Here is a 25,667-nt window from a genome sequence, read left to right on the forward strand (position 1 = left end):
AATAATAATAAGGAGGAGAAGGAGAACAAAAAACAGTACAGAAACAATAGGCCCTCTCTCCGTTGGAGGGCGAGGGCCTAATTAAAGCTGCAAGCAGCGTTGGTCGGCCCTCGCACCGGTGCCGGTCCGCCACGATGTCACTGAAGTGCAGACAATTCATCCATTTTTCCCTTTTGTAAGGGTATTTTTTGGTGCTTTCAGTTGGAAAGAGTTTTGGGCTTTTATTTTGAAAGGCCCAGGATGTACTAGTGTGTGAGTGACATGAGTACTGCGCTATTACATGAGTACTGGCAGCTGTGTCATGATCAGACCAAAATGCAGGCAGACAGAGAAATCCCCATGCAATCCAATGGAAAAATCGATCAAACCCACCTCTCTTTGAGGTAACGCCGCTCGGGCATCGTTTCAGTTACAGACGCAGTTCAAAGTTTAAACGAGGCACAAGACTCGGCTCTATAAATCTCGTATTTACACTATTTTGCTATCTTGTACCGTTTTTGAATTACGGCAGTTTAAGTTTGACTGTTTTCTCTGCTCCTGCTGACGGTTTATAATGGGTGTGTATTGCGGAACTGTCCGTTGCCTAGAGTGAGTCACATGACCGGGCAGAGTGCAGAGGAGAGCACACCAGGGTCCAAAATATTCGAAAAGTCTTGACAGCGGCCACAAACTTGTTCCAATTTAAAAATTAATTTCATATTTTTGTAGGAATTTTCGTCCTCTTTCGTGTGGCATAATTTCCGAAGCCGTGCGACGTTTACTTTAGACGCCACGGGCCTAATTAGCTCCAAGTGTGCGCCTCTTCACGCCAAACTCCATGGGAAAAACGACGCCCTCGAAGTCGGCGTTGCCGACTTCGAGGGCTTATAAATCCCAAACGGTTCGAATGAATAATAAACCTTTAGCAACTTTTGTTCAGCACTGTATCCTCTTTCATCTATTAGCTTTTTGAGCCGCCACGATTTACGGCCTAGGAGGAGATAGATTTGGCGTAAAGCGAAAAATCGGCCGTGACTTTTACTTTGAAGGGCAAATTGCGGACTTCCTGTTGGTTTTAGGGCTTCGGTCTTCACAACATTTTTTGTCGGCCTTAATGAGATCTACATTTCAGCGTTTGTTTCGTCTTTCTGTCACATTCCTGTGGGCCGCTAGGTCAGGTTTTGTGTGCCTAGGTGGCGCTAGCGAGCCCATTTTTCATCCGTGGGACTGCGTTTTCCCATTTTATCGAATTTTTCACCAGACCTGGGGGGCGTGCCAAATTTGGTGAGTTTTTGAGCATGTTTAGGGGGTCAAATTAAGGCTCAAAGAGACGTAATAATCATTTTGGGGAGAAGAAAAAACGGTACAAAAACAATAGGCCCTTCTCCCTAAGGGAGGGCTCGGGCCTAATTAAAGCTGCAAGCAGCGTTGGTCGGCCCTCGCACCGGTGCCGGTCTGCCACGATGTTTTGAAGTGCAGACAATTCGTCCATTTTTCCCATTTGTAAGGGTATTTTTCTGTGCTTTCAGTTGGAAAGAGTTTTGGGCTTTTATTTTGAAAGGCCCAGGATGTCCTAGTGTGTGAGTGACATGAGTACTGCACTAATACATGAGTACTGGCAGCTGTGTCATGATCAGCCCAAAATGCAGGCAGACAGAGAAATCCACATGCAATCCAATGGAAAAATTGATCAAACCCACCCCTGTTTGAGGTAACGCCGCTCGGACATCGTTTCAGTTACAGGCGTGATTCGAAGTTTAAACGAGGCACAAGACTCGGCTCTATAAATCTCGTATTTACATGATTTTGCTATCTTGTACTGTTTTTGAATTATGGCAGTTTAAGTTTGACTGTTTTCTCTGCTCCCGCTGACGGTTTATAATGGGTGTGTATTGCGGAATTGTCAGTTGGTTAGAGTGAGTCACATGACCGGGCAGAGTGCAGAGGAGAGGACACCAGGGTCCAAAATGTTCGAAAAGTCTTGACCGCGGCCACAAACTTGTTCCAATTTAAAAATTAATTTCATATTTTTGTAGGAATTTTCGTCCTCTTTCGTGTGGCATAATTTTCGAAGCCGTGCGACGTTTACTTTAGACGCCAGGGGCCTCATTAGCGCCAAGTGTGCGCCTCTTCACGCCAAACTCCATGGAAAAAATGGCGTTTTTGTTGCAGCAACGCCGACTTTGAGGGCTTTTAATTTAAAAACTAAGGCCGGAATGACGAAATCCCGAACAACTTTTGTTCAGCACTGTATCCTCTGTCATGTATTAGCTTTTTGAGCCGCCACGATTTACGGCCTCGGAGGAGATAATTTTTGAACGACACGAAATTTCGGGCGTGACTCTTACTTTGAAGGGCAAATTGCGGACTTCCTGTTGGTTTTAGGTCAGGGGGGCGAGTGCGTGAAATCTCGGCCTTGATGAGACCTACGTTTCGGCGCTGGTTTGGTCTTTCTATCACTTTCCTGTGGGCCGCAGCGCCCAATTTAGTGTGCCTAGGTGGCGCTAGCAAGCCCATTTTTGCACTTTGGGGGTGCGTTTTTCCATTTTATTGAATTTTTCACCAGACCGGACATGCGTGCCAAATTTGGTGAGTTTTTGAACATGTTTAGGGGGTCAAATTAAGCGTCAAAGACACGTAATTCCAGCAAAAACAAGACCAACATTAAAGCTGCAAGCAGCGTTGGTCGGCCCTCGCACCGGTGCCGGTCCGCCACGATGTCACTGAAGTGCAGACAATTCATCCATTTTTCCCATTTGTAAGGGTATTTTTCGGTGCTTTCAGTTGGAAAGAGTTTTGGGCTTTTATTTTGAAAGGCCTAGGATGTCCTAGTGTGTGAGTGAGATAAGTACTGCGCTACTACATGAGTACTGGAAGCTGTGGCACAGGCAGACCAAAATGCAGGCAGGCAGACAGAGAAATCCCCATGCAATCCAATGGAGAAATCGATCCAACCCACCCATGTTTGAGGTAACGCCGCTCGGACATCGTTTCAGTTACAGACGCAATTCGAAGTTTAAACGAGGCACAAGACTCGGCTCTATAAATCTTGTATTTACATGATTTTGCTATCTTGTACCATTTTTTAATTACGGCAGTTTAAGTTTGACTGTTTTCTCTGCTCCCGCTGACGGTTTATAATGGGTGTGTATTGCGGAACTGTCCGTTACCTAGAGTGAGTCACATGACTGGGCAGAGTGCAGAGGAGAGGACGCCAGGGTCCAAAATGTTGGAAAAGTCTTGACAGCGGCCACAAACTTGTTCCAATTTAAAAATGAATTTCATATTTTTGTAGGAATTTTCGTCCTCTTTCGTGTGGCATAATTTTCGAAGCCGTGCGACGTTTACTTTAGACGCCAGGGGCCTAATTAGCGCCAAGTGTGCGCCTCTTCACGCCAAACTCCATGGGAAAAACGACGCCCTCGAAGTCGGCGTTGCCGACTTCGAGGGCTTATCGTTTAAAAACTAAACGAGTAATGACGAAATCCCGAACAACTTTTCTTCAGCACTGTATCCTCTTTCATGTATTAGCATTTCGAGCCGCCACGATTTACGGCCTCGGAGGAGATAAATTTTGTTCAACGCGCAATTTCGGGCCCGACTTTTACTTTGAAAGGCAAATTGCGGACTTCCTGTTGATTTTAGGTGGGGGCGGCGAGCGCGAAAGATGTCGGGCTCGATGAGATCTACGTTTCGGCGTTGGTTTGGTTTTTCTATCACATTCCTGTGGGCCGCAGCGGCCGCCTTCGTGTGCCTTTTTGTGCCTAGGTGGCGCTAGCGAGCCCATTTTTGCACTTTGGGGGTCCGAGTTGCCATTTTCTCGAATTTTTCGCCAGACCTGGGGGGCGTGCCAAATTTGGTGAGTTTTTGAGCATGTTTAGGGGGTCAAATTAAGGCCGAATGACGCGTAATAATAATAATAAGAAAGAAACGGTACAAAAACAATAGGCCCTCTCTACGATGTAGGGCGAGGGCCTAATTAAAGCTGCAAGCAGCGTTGGTCGGCCCTCGCACCGGTGCCGGTCCGCCACGATGTTTGTGTCATCGAAGTGCAGACAATTTATCCATTTTTACCATTTGTAAGGGTATTTTTCGGTGCTTTCAGTTGGAAAGAGTTTTGGGCTTTTATTTTGAAAGGCCCAGGATGTCCTAGTGTGTGAGTGACATGAGTACTGCGCTAATACATGAGCAGCTGTGTCATAATCAGACCAAAATGCAGGCAGACAGAGAAATCCACATTCAATCCAATGGAGAAATCCATAAAAACCCACACCCGTTTGAAGTAACGCCGCTCGGACATAGTTTAAGTTACAGACTTTTTTCAGGGTTTAAACGAGTCACAAGACTTGGATCTATAAATCTTGTATTTACATGATTTTGCTATCTTTTACCATTTTTGAGCTATGACAATTTAAGTTTGAGTGTGCTTTCTGCTCCCTCTGAGAGCTTATAATGGGTATGTATAGGGGAATGTGCAAGCAGCTAGAGTGAGTCACATGATCAGGCAGAGTGCAGAACAGAACACACCAGTGTCAAAAAGGGTAAAAAAGTCTGCACAGCAGCCACAAACTTGTTCAAATCTACACCAAAATATCATATTTTTGTAGGAATTTTTGTCCTCTTTCCATCGGCGTAGGTTTGAAAGCTGTCAGGAATTTACTTTAGACAGCAGGGGCCTAATTAGTGCCAAGTGTCTGCCTCTTCACACCAGAGTCCATGGTAAAAAAAGAGGTAGAGGAAGTATCCACAGACAGGCATAATGTAATATATAATAATAATAATAATAATAATAATAATAATAGAGTATAATAATTATAATATAATATCATATAATATATATTATTAACAATATTATTATCAATTATTATTAACAAAATAATAGTTACTAAATAATAATTATTATTACTTTTTTTTTTATTTTTTTATTACAATTACATTATGTAGTAGGTATTTACATGACCAGTGCTATGGTAATCCATCTTGTTTTGATTTGAAAAAGAGATCGGGAGGGGCGCAGGGGGGGCTGCGTATAAAAGCCCCCTGCGTCTGTGTCCCTCCCCCCCACTTCTTCTCACAGACTAAGAGGTAAGACCTGTTTTCATCTCTGTTAGCTTAACGTTAGCCTATTGTGTGAACTCTGTGCTGATATGAGGGTATGGTTGATGATAACACAGGTAACTTAAATGTTATATTTCAGAGAGTGGTTATGTACTTTGCATTGTGCTGTTTGCTTGTGCTTTTGGTGAGTTTTGATGGAGGGGCCGTCGAGCTTTACATGCAAAGCTAACCTGTATTTGATAATCTCAACTCCTGAGGTACAAGTGATTGACTTGAAACATTTATTAGGACATAGACAAGGCATTACCATCGACGTGAAATGAATTTTAAAGTTTATTGATGGCATTTGGTCGATTGGATTGGATGGCTAAGCTAGCGCTAGCTAGCGCTAGCTTAGCGCGCTAACCTAGGCCTGAGGCCTACTGGCGTTTAGCTTTACATGTAAAGCTAACTTTTATTTGATAATCTTAAGTTCTGAGATACAAGTGGTTGGCTTGAAACATTTATTAAGAAGTAGAAAAGGCATTACCATCGACGTGTGATGAATTTTAAAGTGTTTTGATGGCGTTTGGTCGAGTAGATTAGTGCGCTAAACTAACGCTAGCTAGATCAGGTTTTATTTGCATGGAACGCTAGCCTTGCTAGCCCGCTAGCTTAGCTGAGAGACATTGTGTCAGCCATTTTGTGTGCATATAAAGAAAAGCTGTGTCTTAGGCCTAGTTGTGCTAGTGTGTGGTTCCATAAGATTTTGAGAGGCAAACTTTTTCTTGCTGTGACAAAGGAAAATTATTTCACTTGTTTGATTTTTTTTTTTTTTTTTTTTTTTTTAGTTACAAGGTTTTATTTGCATGGAACTGAGTTTGTGATATATGTTGTTGAGCTGAGTGTGTGTGGCTTGTGTGTGCATTCAATGAGCAGATATAGGCAAAGCTGTGCTAGTGTTTGTTTGAGAGGAAAACTTACTCTTGTGTGGAAAAGGAAAATTATTGGACTTGATGATGAATAATTGCATTTTGTGTGTGTGTGTGTGTGTGTGTGTGTGTGTGTGTGTGTGTGTGTGTGTATTTTGATATAAGGTTTTATTTGCATGGAACTGAGTTTGTGATATGTGCTTGAGCTGAGTGTGTGTGGCTTTGTGACAGAGCTATATCTGCTCTTTGAATGTACACCAGTCATAGCTTTGCTAGTGTGTGTGTGTGTGTGTGTGTGTGTGTGTGTGTATGTATGTGTGTGTGTGTGTGTGTGTGTGTGTGTGTGTGTGTGTGGTTCAACCAGATTTTGAGATGAAAACTTTCTCTTGCTGTGTGAAAAAGGAAAATTATTGGACTTGATGATGAAAACTGCTATGTGTGTGTTTTTTGTAGTTTGCTATCATGTTTTATTTGCATGAAACTAAGCTTATGATGTATGTCACTGAGTGTGTGTGGCTTTTGTGTGCATTCAAAGAGCAGGTGTTGCTGTGTCATATGCAAAGCTGTGCTAGTGTTTGGTTTGAGAGGAAAACTTTCTCTTGCTTTGTGAAGAGGGAAAATTATTGGACTTGATGATGAGTTGTTGCAGGTGTGTGTGCTTTTTTGTAGTTTGATATCAGGTTTTATTTGCATGGAACTGAGTTTGTGATATGTTGTTGAGCTGAGTGTGTGTGGCTTTGTGACAGAGCTATATCTGCTCTTTGAATGTACACCAGTCATAGCTTTGCTAGTGTGTGTGTGTGTGTGTGTGTGTGTGTGTGTGTGTGTGTGTGTGTGTGGTTCAACCAGATTTTGAGATGAAAACTTTCTCTTGCTGTGACAAATGAAAATTATTTGACTTGATGCATGTGTGTGTTTGTGTGTGTGTGTGTGTCCTTTTTTGTATTTTGATATAAGGTTTTATTTGCATGGAACTGAGTTTGTGATATGTTGTTGAGCTGAGTGTGTGTGGCCTGTGTGTGTGTGTGTGTGTGTGTGTGTGTGTGTGTGTGTGTGTGTGTGTGTGTGTATTCAAAGAGCAGGTGTAGCTGAGAGACATTGTGTCGGCCATTTTGTGCCCATATAAAGAAAAGCTGTGTCATAGGCCTAGTTGTGCTAGTGTGTGGTTCCATAAGATTTTGAGAGGCAAACTTTTTCTTGCTGTGACAAAGGAAAACTATTTCACTTGTGTGTGTGTGTGTGTGTGTGTGTGTGTGTGTGTGTGTGTGTGTGTGTGTGTGCGTTTTTTTTTTTTTTTAGTAGTTATAAGGTTTTATTTGCATAGAACTGAGTTTGTGATATATGTTGTTGAGCTGAGTGTGTGTGGCTTGTGTGTGCATTCAAAGAGCAGATATAGGCAAAGCTGTGCTAGTGTTTGGTTTGAGAGGAAAACTTATTCTTGTTGTGTGGAAAAGGAAAATTATTGGACTTGATGATGAATAATTGCATTTTTTGTGTGTGTGTGTGTGTGTGTGTATTTTGATATAAGGTTTTATTTGCATGGAACTGAGTTTGTGATATGTACTTGAGCTGAGTGTGTGTGGCTTTGTGACAGAGCTATATCTGCTCTCTGAATGTACACCAGTCATAGCTTTGCGTGTGTGTGTGTGTGTGTGTGTGGTTCAACCAGATTTTGAGATGAAAACTTTCTCTTGCTGTGTGAAAAAGGGAAATTATTGGATTTGATGATGAAAACTGCTATGTGTGTGTTTTTTGTAGTTTGCTATCATGTTTTATTTGCATGAAACTAAGCTTATGATGTATGTTGCTGAGTGTGTGTGGCTTTTGTGTGCATTCAAAGAGCAGGTGTTGCTGTGTCATATGCAAAGCTGTGCTAGTGTTTGGTTTGAGAGGAAAACCTATTCTTGTTGTGTGTTAAAGGAAAATTATTGGACTTGATGATGAGTTGTTGCAGGTGTGTGTGCTTTTTAGTAGTTTTAAATCAGGTTTTATTTGCATGGAACTGAGTTAGTGATATGTACTTGAGCTGAGTGTGTGTGGCTTTGTGACAGAGCTATATCTGCTCTTTGAATGTACACCAGTCATAGCTCTGCTAGTGTGTGTGTGTGTGTGTGTGTGTGTGTGTGTGTGTGTGTGTGTGTGTGTGTGAGTGTGTGTGTGTTTTCTTTTTTTGTAGTTTGATACAAGGTTTTATTTGCATGGAACTGAGTTTGTGATATATGTTGTTGAACTGACAGTGTGTGGCCTGTGTGTGTGTGTGTGTATTCAAAGAGCAGGTGTAGCTGAGAGACATCGTGTCGGCCATTTTGTGTGCACATAAAGAAAAGCTGTGTCATAGGCCTAGCTCTGTGTAGCTTAGCTGAGAGACATTGTGTCGGCCATTTTGTGCCCATATAAAGAAAAGCTGTGTCATAGGCCTAGTGTTGCTAGTGTGTGGTTCCATAAGATTTTGAGAGGCAATCTTTTTCTTGCTGTGACAAAGGAAAATTATTTCACTTGTTTGATTTTTTTTTTTTTTTTTTTTTTTTTGTAGTTACAAGGTTTTATTTGCATGGAACTGAGTTTGTGATATATGTTGTTGAGCTGAGTGTGTGTGGCTTGTGTGCATTCAATGAGCAGATACAGGCAAAGCTGTGCTAGTGTTTGATTTTAGAGGAAAACTTGTTGTGTGGAAAAGGAAAATTATTGGACTTCATGATGAATAATTGCATTTTTGTGTGTGTGTGTGTATTTTGATATAAGGTTTTATTTGCATGGAACTGAGTTAGTGATATGTACTTGAGCTGAGTGTGTGTGGCTTTGTGATAGAGCTATATCTGCTCTTTGAATGTACACCAGTCATAGCTTTGCTAGTGTGTGTGTGTGTGTGTGTGTGTGTGTGTGTGTGTGTGTGTGTGTGTGTGGTTCAACCAGATTGTGAGATGAAAACTTTCTCTTGCTGTGTGAAAAAGGAAAATTATTGGACTTGATGATGAAAACTGCTATGTGTGTGTTTTTTTGTAGTTTGCTATCATGTTTTATTTGCATGGAACTAAGCTTATGATGTATGTCGCTGAGTGTGTGTGGCTTTTGTGTGCATTCAAAGAGCAGGTGTTGCTGTGTCATAGGCAAAGCTGTGCTAGTGTTTGGTTTGAGAGGAAAACTTTCTCTTGCTGTGTGAAGAGGGAAAATTATTGGACTTGATGATGAGTTGTTGCAGGTGTGTGTGCTTTTTAGTAGTTTTAAATCAGGTTTTATTTGCATGGAACTGAGTTTGTGATATGTACTTGAGCTGAGTGTGTGTGGCTTTGTGACAGAGCTATATCTGCTCTTTGAATGTACACCAGTCATAGCTCTGCTAGTGTGTGTGTGTGTGTGTATGTGTGTGTGGTTCAACCAGATTTTGAGATGAAAACTTTCTCTTGCTGTGACAAATGAAAATTATTTGACTTGGTGTGTGTTTGTGTGTGTGTGAGTGTGTGTGTGTGTTCTTTTTTTGTAGTTTGATATAAGGTTTTATTTGCATTGAACTGAGTTTGTGATATATGTTGTTGAGCTGAGAGTGTGTGGCCTGTGTGTGTGTGTGTGTGTGTGTGTGTGTGTATTCAAAGAGCAGGTGTAGCTGAGAGACATCGTGTCGGCCATTTTGTGCCCATATAAAGAAAAGCTGTGTCATAGGCCTAGCTCTGTGTAGCTTAGCTGAGAGACATTGTGTCGGCCATTTTGTGCCCATATAAAGAAAAGCTGTGTCTTAGGCCTAGTTGTGCTAGTGTGTGGTTCCATAAGATTTTGAGAGGCAAACTTTTTCTTGCTGTGACAAAGGAAAACTATTTCACTCGTGTGTGTGTGTGTGTGTGTGTGTGTGTGTGTTTGTAGTTATAAGTTTTTTTTTGCATAGAACTGATTTTGTGATATATGTTGTTGAGCTGAGTGTGTGTGGCTTTGTGACAGAGCTCTGTCTGCTCTTTGAATGTACACCAGTCATAGCTTTGCTAGTGTTTGTGTGTGTGTGTGTGTGTGTGTGTGTGTGTGTGTGTGTGGTTCAACCAGATTTTGAGATGAAAACTTTTTCTTGCTGTGACAAATGAAAATTGTTTGACTTGGTGTGTGTGTGTGTGTGTGTGTGTGTGTGTGTGTGTGTGTGTGTGTGTGTCTTCTCTTTTTGTAGTTTGATATAAGGTTTTATTTGCATTGAACTGAGTTTGTGATATATGTTGTTGAGCTGAGTGTGTGTGGCCTGTGTGTGTGTGTGTGTATTCAAAGAGCAGGTGTAGCTGAAAGACATCATGTCGGCCATTTTGTGCCCATATAAAGAAAAGCTGTGTCATAGGCCTTGTTGTGCTAGTGTGTGGTTCCATAAGATTTTGAGAGGCAAACTTTTGTTGCTGTGACAAAGGAAAACTATTTCACTCGTGTGTGTGTGTGTGTGTGTGTGTGTGTAGTTACAAGGTTTTATTTGCATAGAAGTGAGTTTGTGATATATGTTGTTGAGCTGAGTGTGTGTGTGGCTTTTGTGCATTCAAAGAGCAGATATAGGCAAAGCTGTGCTAGTGTTTGGTTTGAGAGGAAAACTTATTCTTGTGTGGAAAAGGAAAATTATTGGACTTGATGATGATAGATGTATGTTTTTTTTGTTTGTTTGTTTGTTTTTTTGTAGTTTTAAATCAGGTTTTATTTGCATGGAACTGAGTTTGTGATATGTGCTTGAGCTGAGTGTGTGTGGCTTTGTGACAGAGCTATATCTGCTCTTTGAATGTACACTAGTCATAGCTTTGCTAGTGTGTGTGTGTGTGTGTGTGTGTGTGTGTGTGGTTCAACCAGATTTTGAGATGAAAACTTTCTCTTGCTGTGCAAAAAAGGAAAATTATTGGACTTGATGATCAAAACTGGCATGTGTGTTTTTTGTAGTTTGCTATCATGTTTTATTTGCATGGAACTAAGCTTATGATGTATGTAGTTTGAGTATGTGGCTTCTGTCTATTCAAAGAGCAGGTGTAGCTGTGTCACATGCAAAGCTGTGCTAGTAGTTGGTTTTATATGATTGTAAGAGAAGATTTTCCTCGGGTGAAAAAGTATTTCATTTAATATTGATAATTAATTGTAATAAAAAAAATTCTGTGCGGGCGTGTGTCGTTTGCTGTGTGTGTAGTTTGTATTGTATTGTATGTATTTAGTTGGGTGTGTCTGTGTCCACCGGTATGTAATGTGTAATGAGGAAGCAAATAATGTAATTAGGATGCCAGTTTGCTGGTTTATTATGATTTTGAGAGGAAAAGGTTTTCTTAAGATGTGTCTCTGTTTTGAGCAGCACAGTCGTGTTGTTGGCCATTTTCTTTCGATTACTTGAACACAATGTGGATGCTGGTTTGTGTCTTAAGCATTTTATAGAGAGAAAGACCTTATTTAAAATTAAAACCTAAAAATTTGCTACAGCCAAGTGTATTCAGGATGCTTTCAGTAACTTTCTGTTCAATTAAATGTGTTGTTTTTTTTCTACTAGACAAGTAATGTTTAAATCAAACATGTTTTGTTTAATTTACAGATATTGATATCGATTGGCTGTGAGATCTGGTGTTGTCCTGCTTTGGCTGCGATTGAGAGCGACTGACCTGCGTTTGACCTGCGATTGACCGGCAAGCTACCTGCACCTACATCTGTGATCGTCTGATCCAGAACCACTTAACACAGATACATTTATTCCATTTAAAAACACACACATAACTAATTGTTAATCAACACACATATTTGCACTCCTTCAACACACAGACACATACAGACACACACAGACACACACACACACACACACACACGCACTGCCAAGGTAAGTTGAAACGTTTGTGTATTTGAAGGCTGACCTTGTCTGGGAAAGCATTGTTTGTGAGTATGATTGGCATAGATTCACTTGGATTTTTAAAGTTTCTTTGAACTTTGGAGGAAATTTTATTTTATTTTTTTTTTGTTGTTTGTTTTTCATTCCTAGATGCCCCGTGCCAAGTCCCACCGGCGGGCCCAGGCCCTGAAGCGGAGGATGGCGCAGCCGCAGCCATGGACCCCCCAGCCGCCTGTCCCCGAGTTCGTTGCTCGTAAGTATCAAACAGTTTGTTTATTTTTTTTAATGTTTAACTGACGCAGTTTGAATGTTATTTGAGGAAATACAAATTTTGTGTCATCATACTTAACTTTGTTGTCAACCACGCAGGGCGCGGTACAGGGTACCGCCATCGCGTGCGGAGATGGCCGACTTCGGAGCGGACCCAGCGCAGCTTCAAGTTGGTCACTCCTGCCCAGAAGCCGGACCAGAAGGTATTAGTTTTTCTTTTTCAGAAACACAGTGCTGGTCGTAAGAAGTCGGTGTCTATGTTCTAAAGCCGTGTCTCTGTCGTTGCAGATGGTGTTCGTCGTGGGAGACTCCCACCTGCGGGCCATGGTGGATGGGATCGTCGCGATGCCAGAGGTACCTCTGTGTTTTTCTTTTCTCTCTGTTCCAGGTGCGCATGCAGCAGAGCTGAGGACGGAGGTGTCCCACGCCGCTCTCCCCTGGACCCCGGACGTGGTGTGTGTGCTCGCCCCGAGCAACAACCTGACAGCCAGCAAGAACATCGGAGAGGCGTCGCTGGACTTCGGTGCTCTCCTGGCTACAGTTTGCAACCGCTGGGCGAAGGTGTGTTTAATTTGCAGTTGGCAGTATTTGTTTTGTCCTGTGCTGTCACAGTAAGCCTGTGTTTTCACATGTGCTTTTTTAGAAACCTAAATGTGATTCTAAACGTGATTTTTTTGTGTGTGTGTGTGTGTGTGTGTGTGTGTGTGTGTGTAGGTGTTCGTGCTGGACTTCCCTCCACGCCTGAACATCGAGCCTGGCCTGCAGGAGCTGTTCCGCCAGGAGTTCCGCCGTGTCGCAGCACGCATGGGTAGGTCTTAGTTTTGGTCATCAGTTTGATTATAACTGACGTATCGTGAACCTAACCTCATATGTTTTACATGACTGTATTTATTACCAGAATGTATAATATTTCTCACTTTTGCGGCAGGTCTCCCATACGTGTCTGTGGCAGAGCACCTCCCTCTGGACCGTTTGGAGCTGTGGAGCCGTGACGGTGTAAGTACAGCATACTTTGTTGTTGTGACATGACACATGGAGGAGTTGAAGGTTTCCATTTTCGATACACAAGTTGAGCGCAATGTGTTCTGCGTTTCACTGTTTTCCAGGTGCACCTCAGCGACAGCGACGGAACGCCGATCCTCGTCCAGGCCCTGTGGGACGCCGCGGTCCGCCAGCTGACTCCTCCTCCTCCTCCTCCTCCCTCGGTGCCCCCCCGGACATCGCCTCGTGCCAGGGTCTCCCCCGTGCTGGTCGTGACGGGACACAGCCTCGCGGCTCGTCACCGCAACCCACTGGAGTGGACCGTCGTCGGACAGGAGGGCAAGGTAATGTGTTTGAGTCATTTTCTTCCTGTACATTTGTACATCTTTTCTGATTTTACGCCTTTAGTTTGTGTGTGTGTGTGTGTGTTTTTTTTTTTTTTTTTTTTTTAATGGTGATAATTGTTTTTTGTTGTGGTTTTTAAGATTCGAGCATCTCCGGTGCAAGAGTCTGTCCTCCCGTCCAACCCCGTCTGGTTCAGCGGCGACATCCTGGAGGCCATGGAGAGGGTTTCGCCATCCTCGGACAGCGACGTCACTGCCCTTCTGCCAGCTGGCCAGGTAAACTGCCTGATAATTACATTTATATATTAAGAAGTATTCTATATTAGTTTTGACTTTAAGGTGTTTCTGTTAAGTTATAAAATGTTAAATGGGTTTGCCTCTGATGTTTCCCCTTGTTTCTGTGTGAGTGTGTGTGTGAATGGTTGTGAGTTCTTCCGAGTGCGTGCTGTGTCTTTTTGAGCCAGGTCATCATGGTGCTGGTGGTTGTGTGGCTCAGGTCCCAGGCTGCTCCAGTGCATGTGGCTCCCCTCGGCATCCGTATTCCTCATCCACCAACTGTTTTTACATTTTTTCCTTTATATTATACATATAGATCTTTTGTTGTGTTTTTTTTTTTTTCTTTGCTTGCAAAGTCTATTGTACGTGTGTATGTCCTGGACAAAATTGAATTTAAGACTGCATTTAACAAGGTTTGTTTTCCTTCTTTTAGACTTCCCGTGTGAGGCGTTCGCCGAAAGGTGTTGCCACAAGGCGTAGAGGAGGAAAGCGGCAGGTTGGTATCATATTTAGTATGTGAGCTATGTGGATTGTTTTTGTCATATTTTGATAACACGTGCAGAACCCGAATGAATGAGTGCATTATTGAAATGAGTCTTTTGTCTTCCCCTATCTTTTTTAGGTGCTGGCAACACCTTCACCTGCCCGTGTCACCGTGCCTGCCTCCGGGCCCAGACCAGCGGTGCAGCAGGTTTGTCTTTGTTTAAATATAATATGTGAGTTATCGTTTTGAGAGGTTGCAGGGAAATGGTTCTCCTGTGATTTAGTGAGACCTTGTTTGATTTTTTTTTTTTTTTTTTTTTTGTCTTGTGTCAGGTGGAGTCGTCCAGCGTGGTGCCAGGGGTGGTCGTCGTCCGGGAGGAGGTTGCCGCAGCGTGCCCAGCCGTCCCGGAGGTGCTGCAAAGTACTTTTTATAACGTGCAGAACCCGAGTGAATGAGTGCATTATGTAAATGAAGCTTTTTTTCTTCCCCATCTTTTTTAGGTGCCGGCGAGACCTTCACCAGCCCGTGTGACCGTGTCCGCCTCCGCGCCCAGACCAGCGGTGCAGCAGGTTTGTCTTTGTTTAAATATAATATGTGAGTTAGCATTGAGAGGTAGCAGGAAAATGGTTCTCCTGTTTTCATATTTGTCTGTTGTGTACATTGTTTTATCTAGTTATTCTCAATTGCACTCATTATTATTTAGCTCTTGTTTTTTAGCACTAGTTATATAGACCATATCGCACTAGTTATATAGACTATATTTAATTTCTAAACGGTCCCACAATTCCATCTCTGCTGTAATCCGGAAGCCAAGCAACGACATTTCATTGCCAAAATCTCACTGCTGTGTTTTTTTTTGTTTTTTTTTTTTATCAGGTGGAGGCGACAGCCCAGGAGTCGGCCAGCGAGGTGCCGGGGGTGGTCGCCGGTCAGGAGGAGGTCGCCGCAGTGGGCCCTGCTGTCCCAGAGGAGCGACTGAAGATCGACAAAGCTAAGGCTGTTTTTGTTCCTTCTGTTTGTGTTAGTGATGTTCAGTCAGAGTCTAGCGCTAATGCTGTGGCAACAGGGTCTAACATAGATAGCAGCAGGATTAGGCTAGCTAAGGTTGTGCGCGGGTCGTTTCATCAGGGAAATGCCCGATTTGTGTATGGAGGTGTGCAGTGTATGGCTATAGCTTTGGTCAGCTTAGCCAAACACACAGTGAGGAGCGCGTTCTCGTGGGACAGGCTGGATCTGGATCGCGCGTTGGTTGAAGGTGATGAGTTGTACATGAGTTTGCGTGACCTCAACATCTTCAGCCATGTGTCTAATCTGCTGTCTGTGCCAGATTTGCCACAGCAGTTGGAATTAGACGGACAGTTGTTTAGGTTCGGTTTTGGTGACACAGTGTTAGGCGAAGTAGGCGTGACCGAAGGTGAATACATCGATTTCGGTGTATTCATCAGCTTGCGTAATGGACTGGAGAGAATCTTCAGTCAATACACCACATGTCTTTTGACAATGTGCGGAAACACCACTGCCATCGTGCGTGAGGGTGGACGGTTCGCTGTGGTCGACAGTCACTCACGCAGTAACACTGGCTTGTTACACCACAACGGGACAAGCGTGGTTCTGCATTTTGCCTGTCTTGACGACCTGCACCACTACATCTGTCGTTTGGCCGACAGTCTCCGTTCGAGGGAGAAGCTCTTTGAGCTGTGTGGTGTCACGGTCAGCACGGGTGCAAGTCCAGCACGGTCTGGTGTGTCTGTGGAGAGTCTCATCACTGAGATGAGTGCTGCTCCAGCACCAGAGTCTAGTGTGCTCACTGAGGCTGGGAGAAAAAGTGAGGTTTGTGCAGGCGTTTGTGTGCCTGAGTGTGGTGTCAGCATTGCCGCAAGTCCGGCACTGTCTGGCATTTCTGTGTTGACTTTCTCCAGCGAGGTGAGCAGCAGTTCAGCGGCAGAACCAACGGTGACCGATGGCAGAAAGCGTGTGATTTCTTCCGACACTTGTGTGTCGAAGAAATCCAAGAGTTTCGATGTCCAAGAGGTCAATTTGGACGTCGAATTTGTTAGCGAGGTGAGAAGCGAAGAGCTGGTCTTCCATCCCCTCGGCTTAGATGTTTGTCGTGCTTTATGCACAAAGTTGAACGTCGATTGCGTGAAGGCTGTTAGTCCGGTAGCCACAGAGGAGGGGTTGTTGGGTGTTCCTTGTAGCAAAGAGAGGATTGTTGCCGATGGGAACTGCTTCTTCAGAGCCATCTCTCAGGCTGTGAGTGGTTCTCAGAAGCACCATCGTAGGATTAGGTTAGCTGTATGTAAAGAGTTAGAAAGGAACACGGATAGATATCAGAGTCTTTTGAGGACTGAGTACTCCTCTGTGTTAGAGTATATTCAGCAGTCCAGGATGAGGCGTGTCGGCAGTTGGGCCACAGAGGTGGAAATTCAGGCGGCGGCCGATTGGTTAGGCGTTAATGTGTTTACGTTCCATGTCGGACGTTGGATAAAGTATAGCTGTAGCAGTAAGCATTTGTCGGTAGAGTGTATTTACATAGAAAATGTAATGGGACGGCATTTTGAGAATGTTGTTTGCGTGTGTAAGCCTGGACTGCATGGTTGTTACGGTTACTGTAAAGTTAGAGAAGTGGCAGGTTATAGCATTAGGTCTAGAATGATGGGTGTTGTAGATAGTGACAACACAGCGGTTAGGTGTCGTAATGTAGTTGGTTCTGTTGTAGGTGTAGAGGACAGTGGCATGGTTATGGAAGGTGCTAGGGAGTTAGTGTCAGGTAGAATGTCAGGGAAGTCGACGTATCTGAGGCAGAAACAGAAGAAGCAGGAGAAGAGTATTTCACTTAGGGAGAAACGTCAGTTAAGAATTAGGAAGATGTATCAAGAAAGTGTAGTGTTCAGGGAGAAAGCAAAGTTGTGGAGTGTAGGGAAATATAGTAAGAATTTGGCCCACAGAGAGAGGGTTAAACAGTTGAGTGTTAGTAAATACAGGGAAAGTGTAGAGCACAGGGAGAGAGTTAAGGCCAGGAGTGTGGGCAAATATAGGGACAGCATTGAGCATAGGGAGAGACTTAAGGCCAGGAGTTTTGTGAAATACAGAGACAGTATGGAGCACAGAGATAAGCGTGTAGAAAAGATAAAGAGCAAGTATCATGGTAGTGTAGAGTATAAGCAGAGAGTTATTTCCAGTGTTAAGTTAGGTAGAAAGCAGAGAGTAGAGAAATCTAAAGATTTTGGTTTTGTTAGAGAGCAGTTTTTAGAAAAGGTCAGAGATGGACCTGATTTTGTGTGCTGTGTGTGTCATAGGTTGTTGTTTAGATATCAGGTGGTCAGTTGTGATAGGGAAGCGTATAGGCGAAGTTCAGCGACAGCGGCTGTGGCAGATAGGTGTATAGGCCAGCAGTATTTGCATCGGTGTAGTGGTGAGTGTGTTGCGCCGTGTTCGTTGGTTTCATCGCGCGGTCAGTTGTGGATTTGTTTCACGTGTGATAGAAAGCTTAGCTCAGGTGAGATGCCAGCTGAATGCTGGGTTAATAACTTGGAGCTTGATCCCATTCCTGCTGAACTGGGATCTTTGAATAGTTTAGAACAGCATCTTATTGCGTTACACATTCCATTCATGAAAATGTTGGCACTGCCTAAAGGCGGGCAGAATGGAGTACATGGACCAGTGACATGTGTTCCAGCCAACATTGTTCAGACTGTGAATGTGTTGCCGCGTTCGAATATGGAAGGGTCTCTGCTTCAGGTTAAGCTGAAGCGGAAACTCACATATAAAGGGCATTACGAGTACCAGTTTGTCGATACGTCGCGTGTAAGACAGGCGCTAGAGTATTTAAAGAGAACAAATGTACATTATAGAGGTATTGAGTTTAATGAGCACTGGGTCAATGAGTTTGTTAGGGAGGAAGATAGGGAGAAGGAAGAGGCCGAATCAGGCAGTGAGGATGAGGCTGAGGGTAGGTCAGGTCAGGATAGAGGGCAGGTTACGGTTCAGAGTGAAATGTGTGAGCTAGCGGAATCAGCAGACATAGGACAGGATGAACTGTTACATGACAGACAACAGCACTGCATGTTTCAGGACACTTGTCTTATGCCTGTTGATATTGGTCAGGAAGCTTTAGATCAGTATTTTAAGGATATTTTGAACATTGCGCCTGCAGAAGGGAATAGTCCGGTAAGAATGCTTTCTGACCACACGAACGAGGCAAAGTGTTTCCCCGTGTTGTTTCCCACGGGTGGTAAGACATTTCATGATGGTCGGTGGCACGACTTGACGTTGGCGCGTTATCTTAACAATAGGATTATGCATGCCGACGGTCGTTTTGCGCGTAATGTAGAGTATATATTTTTTGCTCAGTATGTGTCGGAGTTGGACAAGGTTGTGTCCAGTGTTTCTGTCGCGTTGCGTAAAGATAAAGGAGGTCAGAGGCCTCAACGGGTTAGTGAGGATATGTTGGCAGATGCGGACGCCTTGAAGCAGTTGTTGGCGTGTGATGATGGGTTTAGGTTTCTTAAACCCATCAGAGGAACTCCGGCCTTCTGGCAGTCTGTCCAGAAGGACGTGATGGCTTGTGTGCGTCAGTTAGGCATTCCGACGTGGTTTTGCTCGTTTTCGTCTGCGGATATGCGCTGGCAGAATCTTCTGACCAGCATCCTGAAACAGGAAGGCAGATCGCAGACGGTAGAGGATTTGGAGTGGGCTGATAGGTGTGCGTTGTTGCGACGTAATCCTGTGACTGCGGCGCGGATGTTTGACTACAGGTGGCATTGTTTTCTGAAAGAGGTTCTCATGTCTCCCTGTCAACCTATCGGCAAAATAATCGATTACTTTTATAGGGTAGAATTTCAACAAAGAGGCTCACCACATGTACACTGTTTATTTTGGATCGAGGGTGCTCCCCAAATTGATAAAAACACAGATGAGGAGGTAGTAGAATTTATCGACCGCTACGTTACGTGTGAGCTACCCTCAGATGATGACACACTATTGGACACAGTGTCATCTGTTCAAACACATTCCAAACGACATTCAAAGTCATGCAGAAAACACAAAACGACATGTCGTTTCAATTTTCCAAAACCTGTTTCTGCGCGCACATTCATTTGTAGAATGCGGGAGTGCAAGTGTGATAAGAACAAGAAGACAGGTGAGGCTGAATCTAATTCAGAAAACAAGCCAGCCTGTAAATGTTTTGAGGATAGGGATAGGATGCCTAAAGAGTTTGCACACAAAATTCTTGAGGCTGTTAAGAAAGCTGTGGAACGTGATGTGCCTCCTGCTAGTGTAGAGGAGTTGTTTTGTAGCTTGCGTATAAATCAGGAGATCTTTGAGTGTGCTTATAGGCGTTTAGAGAAAAAGCACAAAGTTGTGTATAGGAGAGGGGTGAACGAGGTTTGGATTAATCAATATAGTAAACAGTTGTTGAAGTGCTGGAACGCTAACATGGACATTAGCTTTGTCACCGACGCCTACGCAGTAGTAATATACATAATATCGTATATTACGAAAGCAGAGAGAGAAATTGGCCTCTTATTGACTAATGCCCAAAAAGAAGCAAAAAAACAAGGGAATCTCTCTGCTAAAGAAGCCCTGCGGAAGCTGGGCAGTGTATATTTACACAATAGGGATGTTTGTGCGCAGGAGGCGGTGTATAGGCTAACGAACATGCACCTTAGGGAGTGTTCCAGAAAGGTTGTGTTTGTGCCGACAGGCAGTAGAATAGTTAGGATGAGTTTGCCCCTCAGTGTGTTGAGGCAGATGGCCGCCTCCCGTGATCTACGGGAGGAGGATATGTTTATGATTAGTATAGTAGATAGGTATAGGAATAGGCCTGACAGCGTAGTGTTTGATAACATGTGTATGGCCACCTTTGCATCTGAGTATCGTGTTCTCAGCAAAAATGAGATGTCTAAAGACAGAATTGAACTGAAGAATGACTTAGGATTCATTCTTAGGAGAACACGCACTCAGTTTGCAGTGGTGCGATACATGCGTTTTAATTTGGATAGAGAGGAGGAGGCACATTTTCAGAGCCTGTTGCAGTTGTTTCTTCCTTATAGAACTGACTCAGACCTCAAACCTGAAGGCTTTGAGCTGTTTGAGCAGTTCTATAACGATGGTGAGGTGATGTTTAGCGACGGCTCTGTACATTCGGTTAGTGATGTTGTCGATGAGAATAGGGCAAGGTTTGAGGTCAATTGTCCTCACCTTGAGTTAGCTCAGGAGATAGCTGCGCAAAACAACGGTGTAGATGAGGATGTTTGGGGTGAGCTTTGTCCTGAACAGGAAGCGGAACGCCTTGAGGGTTTAGAGGAGATGAGGCAGCAGCGGGAAGGTGAGTTAGCTGAGGAACAGCTAGTTGAGTCGTTGGTGAATGTGCCAGATTTGATTGTTGGTGGCAGACAGGTAGCGCAGTTAGAGAGAAACAGGTCCATTTTATCTAGAACTGAGGGTTTGGTGCTTGTTAGGTCTCTGAATGAGACACAGCTTGCTGTATTTTATAAGGTGAGACAGTGGTGTCTGCAGAAGGTGATGGGTAAAAACCCAGAGCCTCTGCGTGTATTTGTGACAGGTGGTGCAGGGACGGGGAAAAGTCATTTGATTAGGGCTATTCAGTATGAAGCAGCGCGGCTGCTGTCAACACTTTGTGATCAACCAGACGATATCTGTGTTTTGTTAACTGCTCCAACAGGAATAGCTGCATACAATTTAAATGCAGCAACAATTCATCACACATTGAGTATTGGCAAACAGGCTAGTTTACCTTACACCCCTCTGGGTGAAGATAAACTAAACTCTTTGCGCGCCAAATTAAGTCACCTCCAAATTTTAATTATAGATGAAATAAGTATGGTTAATCACAACCTGTTGGCTTATGTCCACGGTAGACTAAGGCAGATTAAACAGACAGGCGACTTTTCCCCGTTTGGTAATGTTAGCGTGATAGCTGTCGGGGACTTCTATCAGTTGCCTCCTGTTAAAGGGAAGCCTCTGTATAGTAGCCCTGTTGGTGTGGACCTGTGGTGTAATTTCAGCATCGTGGAGCTGAAAAAGATAGTTAGACAGAAGGATAGTGTGTTTGCTGAAATGCTTAATAGGTTAAGAGTGCGTTCCAGGGCCACCCCAATGTTAGATAGCGACGTTGACATGTTGAAGATGCGCGAGACCGGCGAGGTGAGCTCAGCCTTGCATATCTTTGCGACGAATAGGCAAGTAAGTGAGCACAACCTAAATTATCTGTTTGACTGTTGTCCTGATTATGTCACCATTGAGGCGCAGGATTTTGTGACTAACAGGACAACAGGGAATTTGGAACGGATGCCCGGGCATCACGGCGTTGCGGCGGACACGTCTCTACCGGAGACGTTGTGTATAGCGAGGAACGCGCGAGTCATGTTGTGTAAGAACGTGGATGTTGCGGACGGCCTGGTCAATGGAGCATGTGGCACGGTTACTCAGGTAGTTTTTGGAGAGGATTCCACGTTTCCTCTCACCGTGTATGTTAGATTTGACGATGAGAAAATTGGTTCAGATAGGAGAAAAAACCGTGCACATGCAGCAGTAGAATGCCTGCAGTCTACTGCCATTGATCCAGAGGAGGATAGAGCCACCAAGCGTGGCGGTTTGCGTCGTCAGTTTCCTCTGAGGTTAGCGTGGGCTTGCACTGTTCACAAAGTGCAAGGACTCACTGTGGATGAGGCGGTAGTGTCTTTGAAGAGGGTGTTTGCACCGGGGCAGGCATATGTAGCGCTGAGTCGTGTTAGGGCCTTGTCTGGACTGATCATCGAGGATTTTACAGAGAGGGCAATTTATTGCAAGGACGCCATAAAGGAGGCCTTGGATAGCATGCCTCCATTTTTGATTGAGCAGCCAGAGCCTTCATTAAATACACACAGTTTCTCTGTGTATTTAATGAACGTTCAAAATTTAAGTCGTCACTTGGTAGATTTGGTGTCTTGCACGCAGCATTTACAGCTTACCTGTATTGCTGTGACAGAAACGTGGCTCACTGCACAGTCCTCATTAGACGGTGTCCAAATTGAAGGTTACACTTTCCACAATCGTCCTCGTGGCTTGTGTTACAGCAGCAGTAACCCTAAATTGGTAGAGCTAAAGAACCTAGAACATGGTGGAGTTGGTTTGTATAGCGTAGACAATTTGGACTGTAACATTCTGCAGGTGCCCGATTTGAATCTGGAGTGTTTGGTGTGCCTGTGCAACAAATTCAACATATTGTTGGCAGTAATTTATCGTCCACCGTGTTACCAAATTTCTTTATTCAAACAAAATCTGGGGAAGTTACTTGATTGGTTACATCCAATCAGTAACACAATTGTAATAGTGGGGGATTTCAATGAGAACATTTTAAAAACATCCTCAATTTGCAAATTTATGGGTGAAAAAGGATTTAGTCAGCATGTAACACAAGAAACTACAGAGAAGGGGACACTAATTGATCACGTTTATGTTAAAACAACACAGTATAATGTGGAGTGTGCAGTCATGCCCACGTATTTTAGTGATCATGAAGGTGTTGTATGTAGTTTTAGTGTAAACGATGATCAGGGGTTAGTTGTTGACTTCGAGGAGGTAGAGGGCCTCTTCGATGTAGATTTTGATGAGGATTAGGTTGTTGTGTTTGGCAAAGGAGGCAAACAATGAATTCACACGACCGGTGTGAATTCATTGTTTGATGAGTCAAACGGAGCTACATTGCAGTGTCCCGGTGCAAATGTTAGTGTTGTCGCGTTTGTGTGTTGGTTCAGAGGAAACTGACTTGTAGTGTGTTGTGGTGTTCATAGTGTGTACATTGGCTACCACTATGAATGTTGTCTTTTTAGAGCCTGTCCCACTGTAATTGTATAGATTGTTATTTATTATTGTAGTTATTTATAGTATTTATATCGTGTATTTATTGGGATTTTAGATTATGTATTGATGATGAGGAATTGCTGATTACGGTGAGATTTTAGATTTAGCAAATCATGTGTTCCAGGTGTAATTAGAGAAGTTATAATTGTGAGAATCATGTGTAGGGACCTAGTCATGTAATCATGTGTCACAGGTGTTAGTATTTATGGATGTGTTAGTCTCTGTTTGCCACGTGTTAGCTGTTGGTCTCTGTTTAAAGTTTAAATGTGAAGAGTTCATTTGCAAAAACAGATAAAAGCCATTCTTAAAATGGATACACCGTTTCACTGATACTGCTTGGAGTACACACACACACACACACACACACACACACACACACACACACACACACACACAAAGCATGATTTAGGATAATAAACATTATGCCAGGCTAAGTAAACATATAAATAATAGAAATAAATATAAAGTAAATTTTAATACAATTCAAAAAAGTTTAAAAAGGTTTAATAAACTCAAATGGGGATCTGTTTTTGCAAATGAGCTCTTCATGTATATCTGTTAAAATTTTAAATGTATGTCTGTTTAAAGTTTAAATGTATATCTGTTTAAAGTTGAAATGTATATAGTTCTGCATGTTTGAGTCCATGTCACCTTCATGTGTACTGTCTGTACACAAGAGGTTCACTTTCAATACTGAAGTGTTCCCTCTGGTGTGCATGAACTCAGAGCAAATCTGTTGTGGCACAACAAGGCACAGACTCCCCATTCTGTACGCCTTAGCTGCCACAACAGGACAGTTATTTATATAAAAAATAAATCCATTACCAGTCGTCTATTTTCCAGGTTTTCTGCTCCCATTTGTGTCCCCCATTCTTAAGTTTTCTGTCTCCCTATGCCTCACCAACTTTACACAGTTGGGTGGCCCTATCAACAAATTGTAGTTACTTCAGTTAGTGTACTTTGAGATGCAGTTGGTCAGTGATGTTTGCCTCAAAATGTTGTCTTTTTTTTACTCAAAGGGGAACTTCCTGGTTGAAGATGCTACTGTGGTGCAGCGTCCCAAACTTCCCTACCTCCCAAGTGATGATGATGTCGCCTTGTAGCAAGTGGCATCGTGGGACAGAGACAGCACATGCATTGTACCTGTGTCCTGTCAAAGTGGTTCAGATGAACTTTAGTCTCAGTATTGTAGGTCTGGGACATGAGATGTATGAGGTAATAGTTAAAAAAGTAATCCTATCTTAATTGTAGTTTGTTATCTGTGTTTACAACATCTATTGCACGTCTTTCCGTCCTGGGGAGGGATCCCTCCTCTGTTGCTCCCCTGAGGTTTCTTCCTATTTTTCTCCCTGTTAAAGGGGTTTTTTTAGGGAGTTGTTCCTCATCCGATGTGAGGGTCTAAGGACAGAGGATGTTGTATTTTTCTGTAAAGCCCTTTGGGACAAATTTGTATTTGTGATTCTGGGCTATACAAATAAATAAAATTGAATTGAATTGGAATCCAGGCCTATGCTATTTTATTTTTCTTACATGAACAATATATGAAGTACAGCCATGATTTTTCTAAATGTTTGTCTTAACAGAATAAATAACTAAACTGTACTGAGAAAAAAGGTCAATGACTAAAAGTAAAATGCAATCATCAAAACATTTACATGTAAATGAAATTGAATTGAAAAATAAATTTTATATTCTAAAGTACAAGATGTTGTCTGTCATATTATGACTGAAGGTCCTTTCAGTGTATTGTGAAAAACAAGTCTTTAGTAATACTACTCCTGCTTTACTGTGTAATGCAATATTATATAACTACATAGGTTATATGTATTAATTGTAATGAATTAAAATAGTATATTATTCACATGGGTAAAGAGATGACATGTCAACATGAGTAAATTATCCAGCATTGATGTTATCAAGAATGAAGAGATGACCAACAGAGGAGCTTATAATGTGTAAGTCATGAGTGTAATATTCCCTCAGCTGCATGTTACCCTGCCTGATGTTTGCTTTTTGCTTTTTTTATGAACAAATTTAAAACCTCTTGAAGTATTGATGAGTTAAGATGAAGGACATAATGTCACCCTTTTAAAGACTATTTTTGAAAAGTAAACAGTTATTTGAGAGGTGTGAGGTTTTATTACCAAAATGTCAGAGGCATAACCCACATGGTTTGGGCAAAGTGTGTGTGTGTGTGTGTGTGTGTGTGCCTGTGTGTGTTTGTGTGTGAATGTGTGTGCAGCTACAGCCTCGGTGTGTGTGTGTGTGTGTGTGTGTATTTGTATTTGTCGCTGGCAGCTACGGCCTTGATACTCATGCCTGTGTGTGTGTATTTGTGTGTGTTAGATGTCAGGCTCGATGAGATCTACGTTTCGGCGTTGGTTTGGTCTTTCTATCACATTCCTGTGGGCCGCAGCGGCTGCCTTCGTGTGCTTTTGTATGCCTAGGTGACGCCAGCGAGCCCATTTTTGCACTTTGGGGGTCCGAGTTGCCATTTTATCGAATTTTTCGCCAGACCTGGGGTGCATGCAAAATTTGGTGAGTTTTTGAGCATGTTTAGGGGGTCAAATTAAGGATTATTTAGACATAATAATAATAACAAAAAAAAAAGCTGCAAGCAGCAATGGACAGCCCTCGCACCCCACCGAACCCACATGCATGTGTGTGTGTGTGTGTTTGTGTGTGTG

At 43.1% G+C, this 25,667-nt stretch overlaps 2 protein-coding genes and 1 long non-coding RNA gene across 3 annotated transcripts in view; all 3 read left to right on the forward strand.

The window, feature by feature from the left end:
* The window catches only part of LOC115371594 (uncharacterized), a 28,497-nt gene extending 16,204 nt beyond the window's left edge, over positions 1–12,293 (forward strand). Inside the window, exons 12-13 of the mRNA XM_030069048.1 lie at positions 11,908–12,010; positions 12,127–12,293. Coding sequence (XP_029924908.1) covers positions 11,908–12,010; positions 12,127–12,293 — 270 coding nt within the window. The remainder of the gene's footprint in view (positions 1–11,907; positions 12,011–12,126) is intronic.
* Positions 12,294–12,567: 274 nt separating this feature from the next.
* Positions 12,568–12,998, forward strand: LOC115371626 (uncharacterized). The gene is made up of 3 exons (XR_003929380.1): positions 12,568–12,588; positions 12,742–12,835; positions 12,956–12,998. It is a non-coding gene; the product is annotated as an uncharacterized LOC115371626 (long non-coding RNA).
* Positions 12,999–13,059: 61 nt separating this feature from the next.
* LOC115371595 (uncharacterized) lies at positions 13,060–22,737 on the forward strand. The gene is made up of 7 exons (XM_030069050.1): positions 13,060–13,074; positions 13,134–13,352; positions 13,494–13,628; positions 14,062–14,124; positions 14,251–14,319; positions 14,989–15,853; positions 15,953–22,737. The coding sequence occupies exons 1-7, from the start codon at positions 13,060–13,062 to the stop codon at positions 22,735–22,737; spliced, it is 8,151 nt and encodes a 2,716-aa protein (XP_029924910.1).
* Positions 22,738–25,667: the final 2,930 nt, after the last annotated feature.

Source organism: Myripristis murdjan, chromosome 14, assembly GCF_902150065.1.
Source record: "Myripristis murdjan chromosome 14, fMyrMur1.1, whole genome shotgun sequence".
Classification (NCBI taxonomy): domain Eukaryota; kingdom Metazoa; phylum Chordata; class Actinopteri; order Holocentriformes; family Holocentridae; genus Myripristis; species Myripristis murdjan.

Excerpts from the sequence above, each read along its gene's own strand:
- LOC115371595 (XM_030069050.1), top strand. Across the intron at positions 14,125-14,250 it reads GTAGAGGAGGAAAGCGGCAG|GTGCTGGCAACACCTTCACC; the intron begins GTTGGTATCATA and ends TATCTTTTTTAG. Across the intron at positions 14,320-14,988 it reads CCAGACCAGCGGTGCAGCAG|GTGGAGGCGACAGCCCAGGA; the intron begins GTTTGTCTTTGT and ends TTTTTTTATCAG.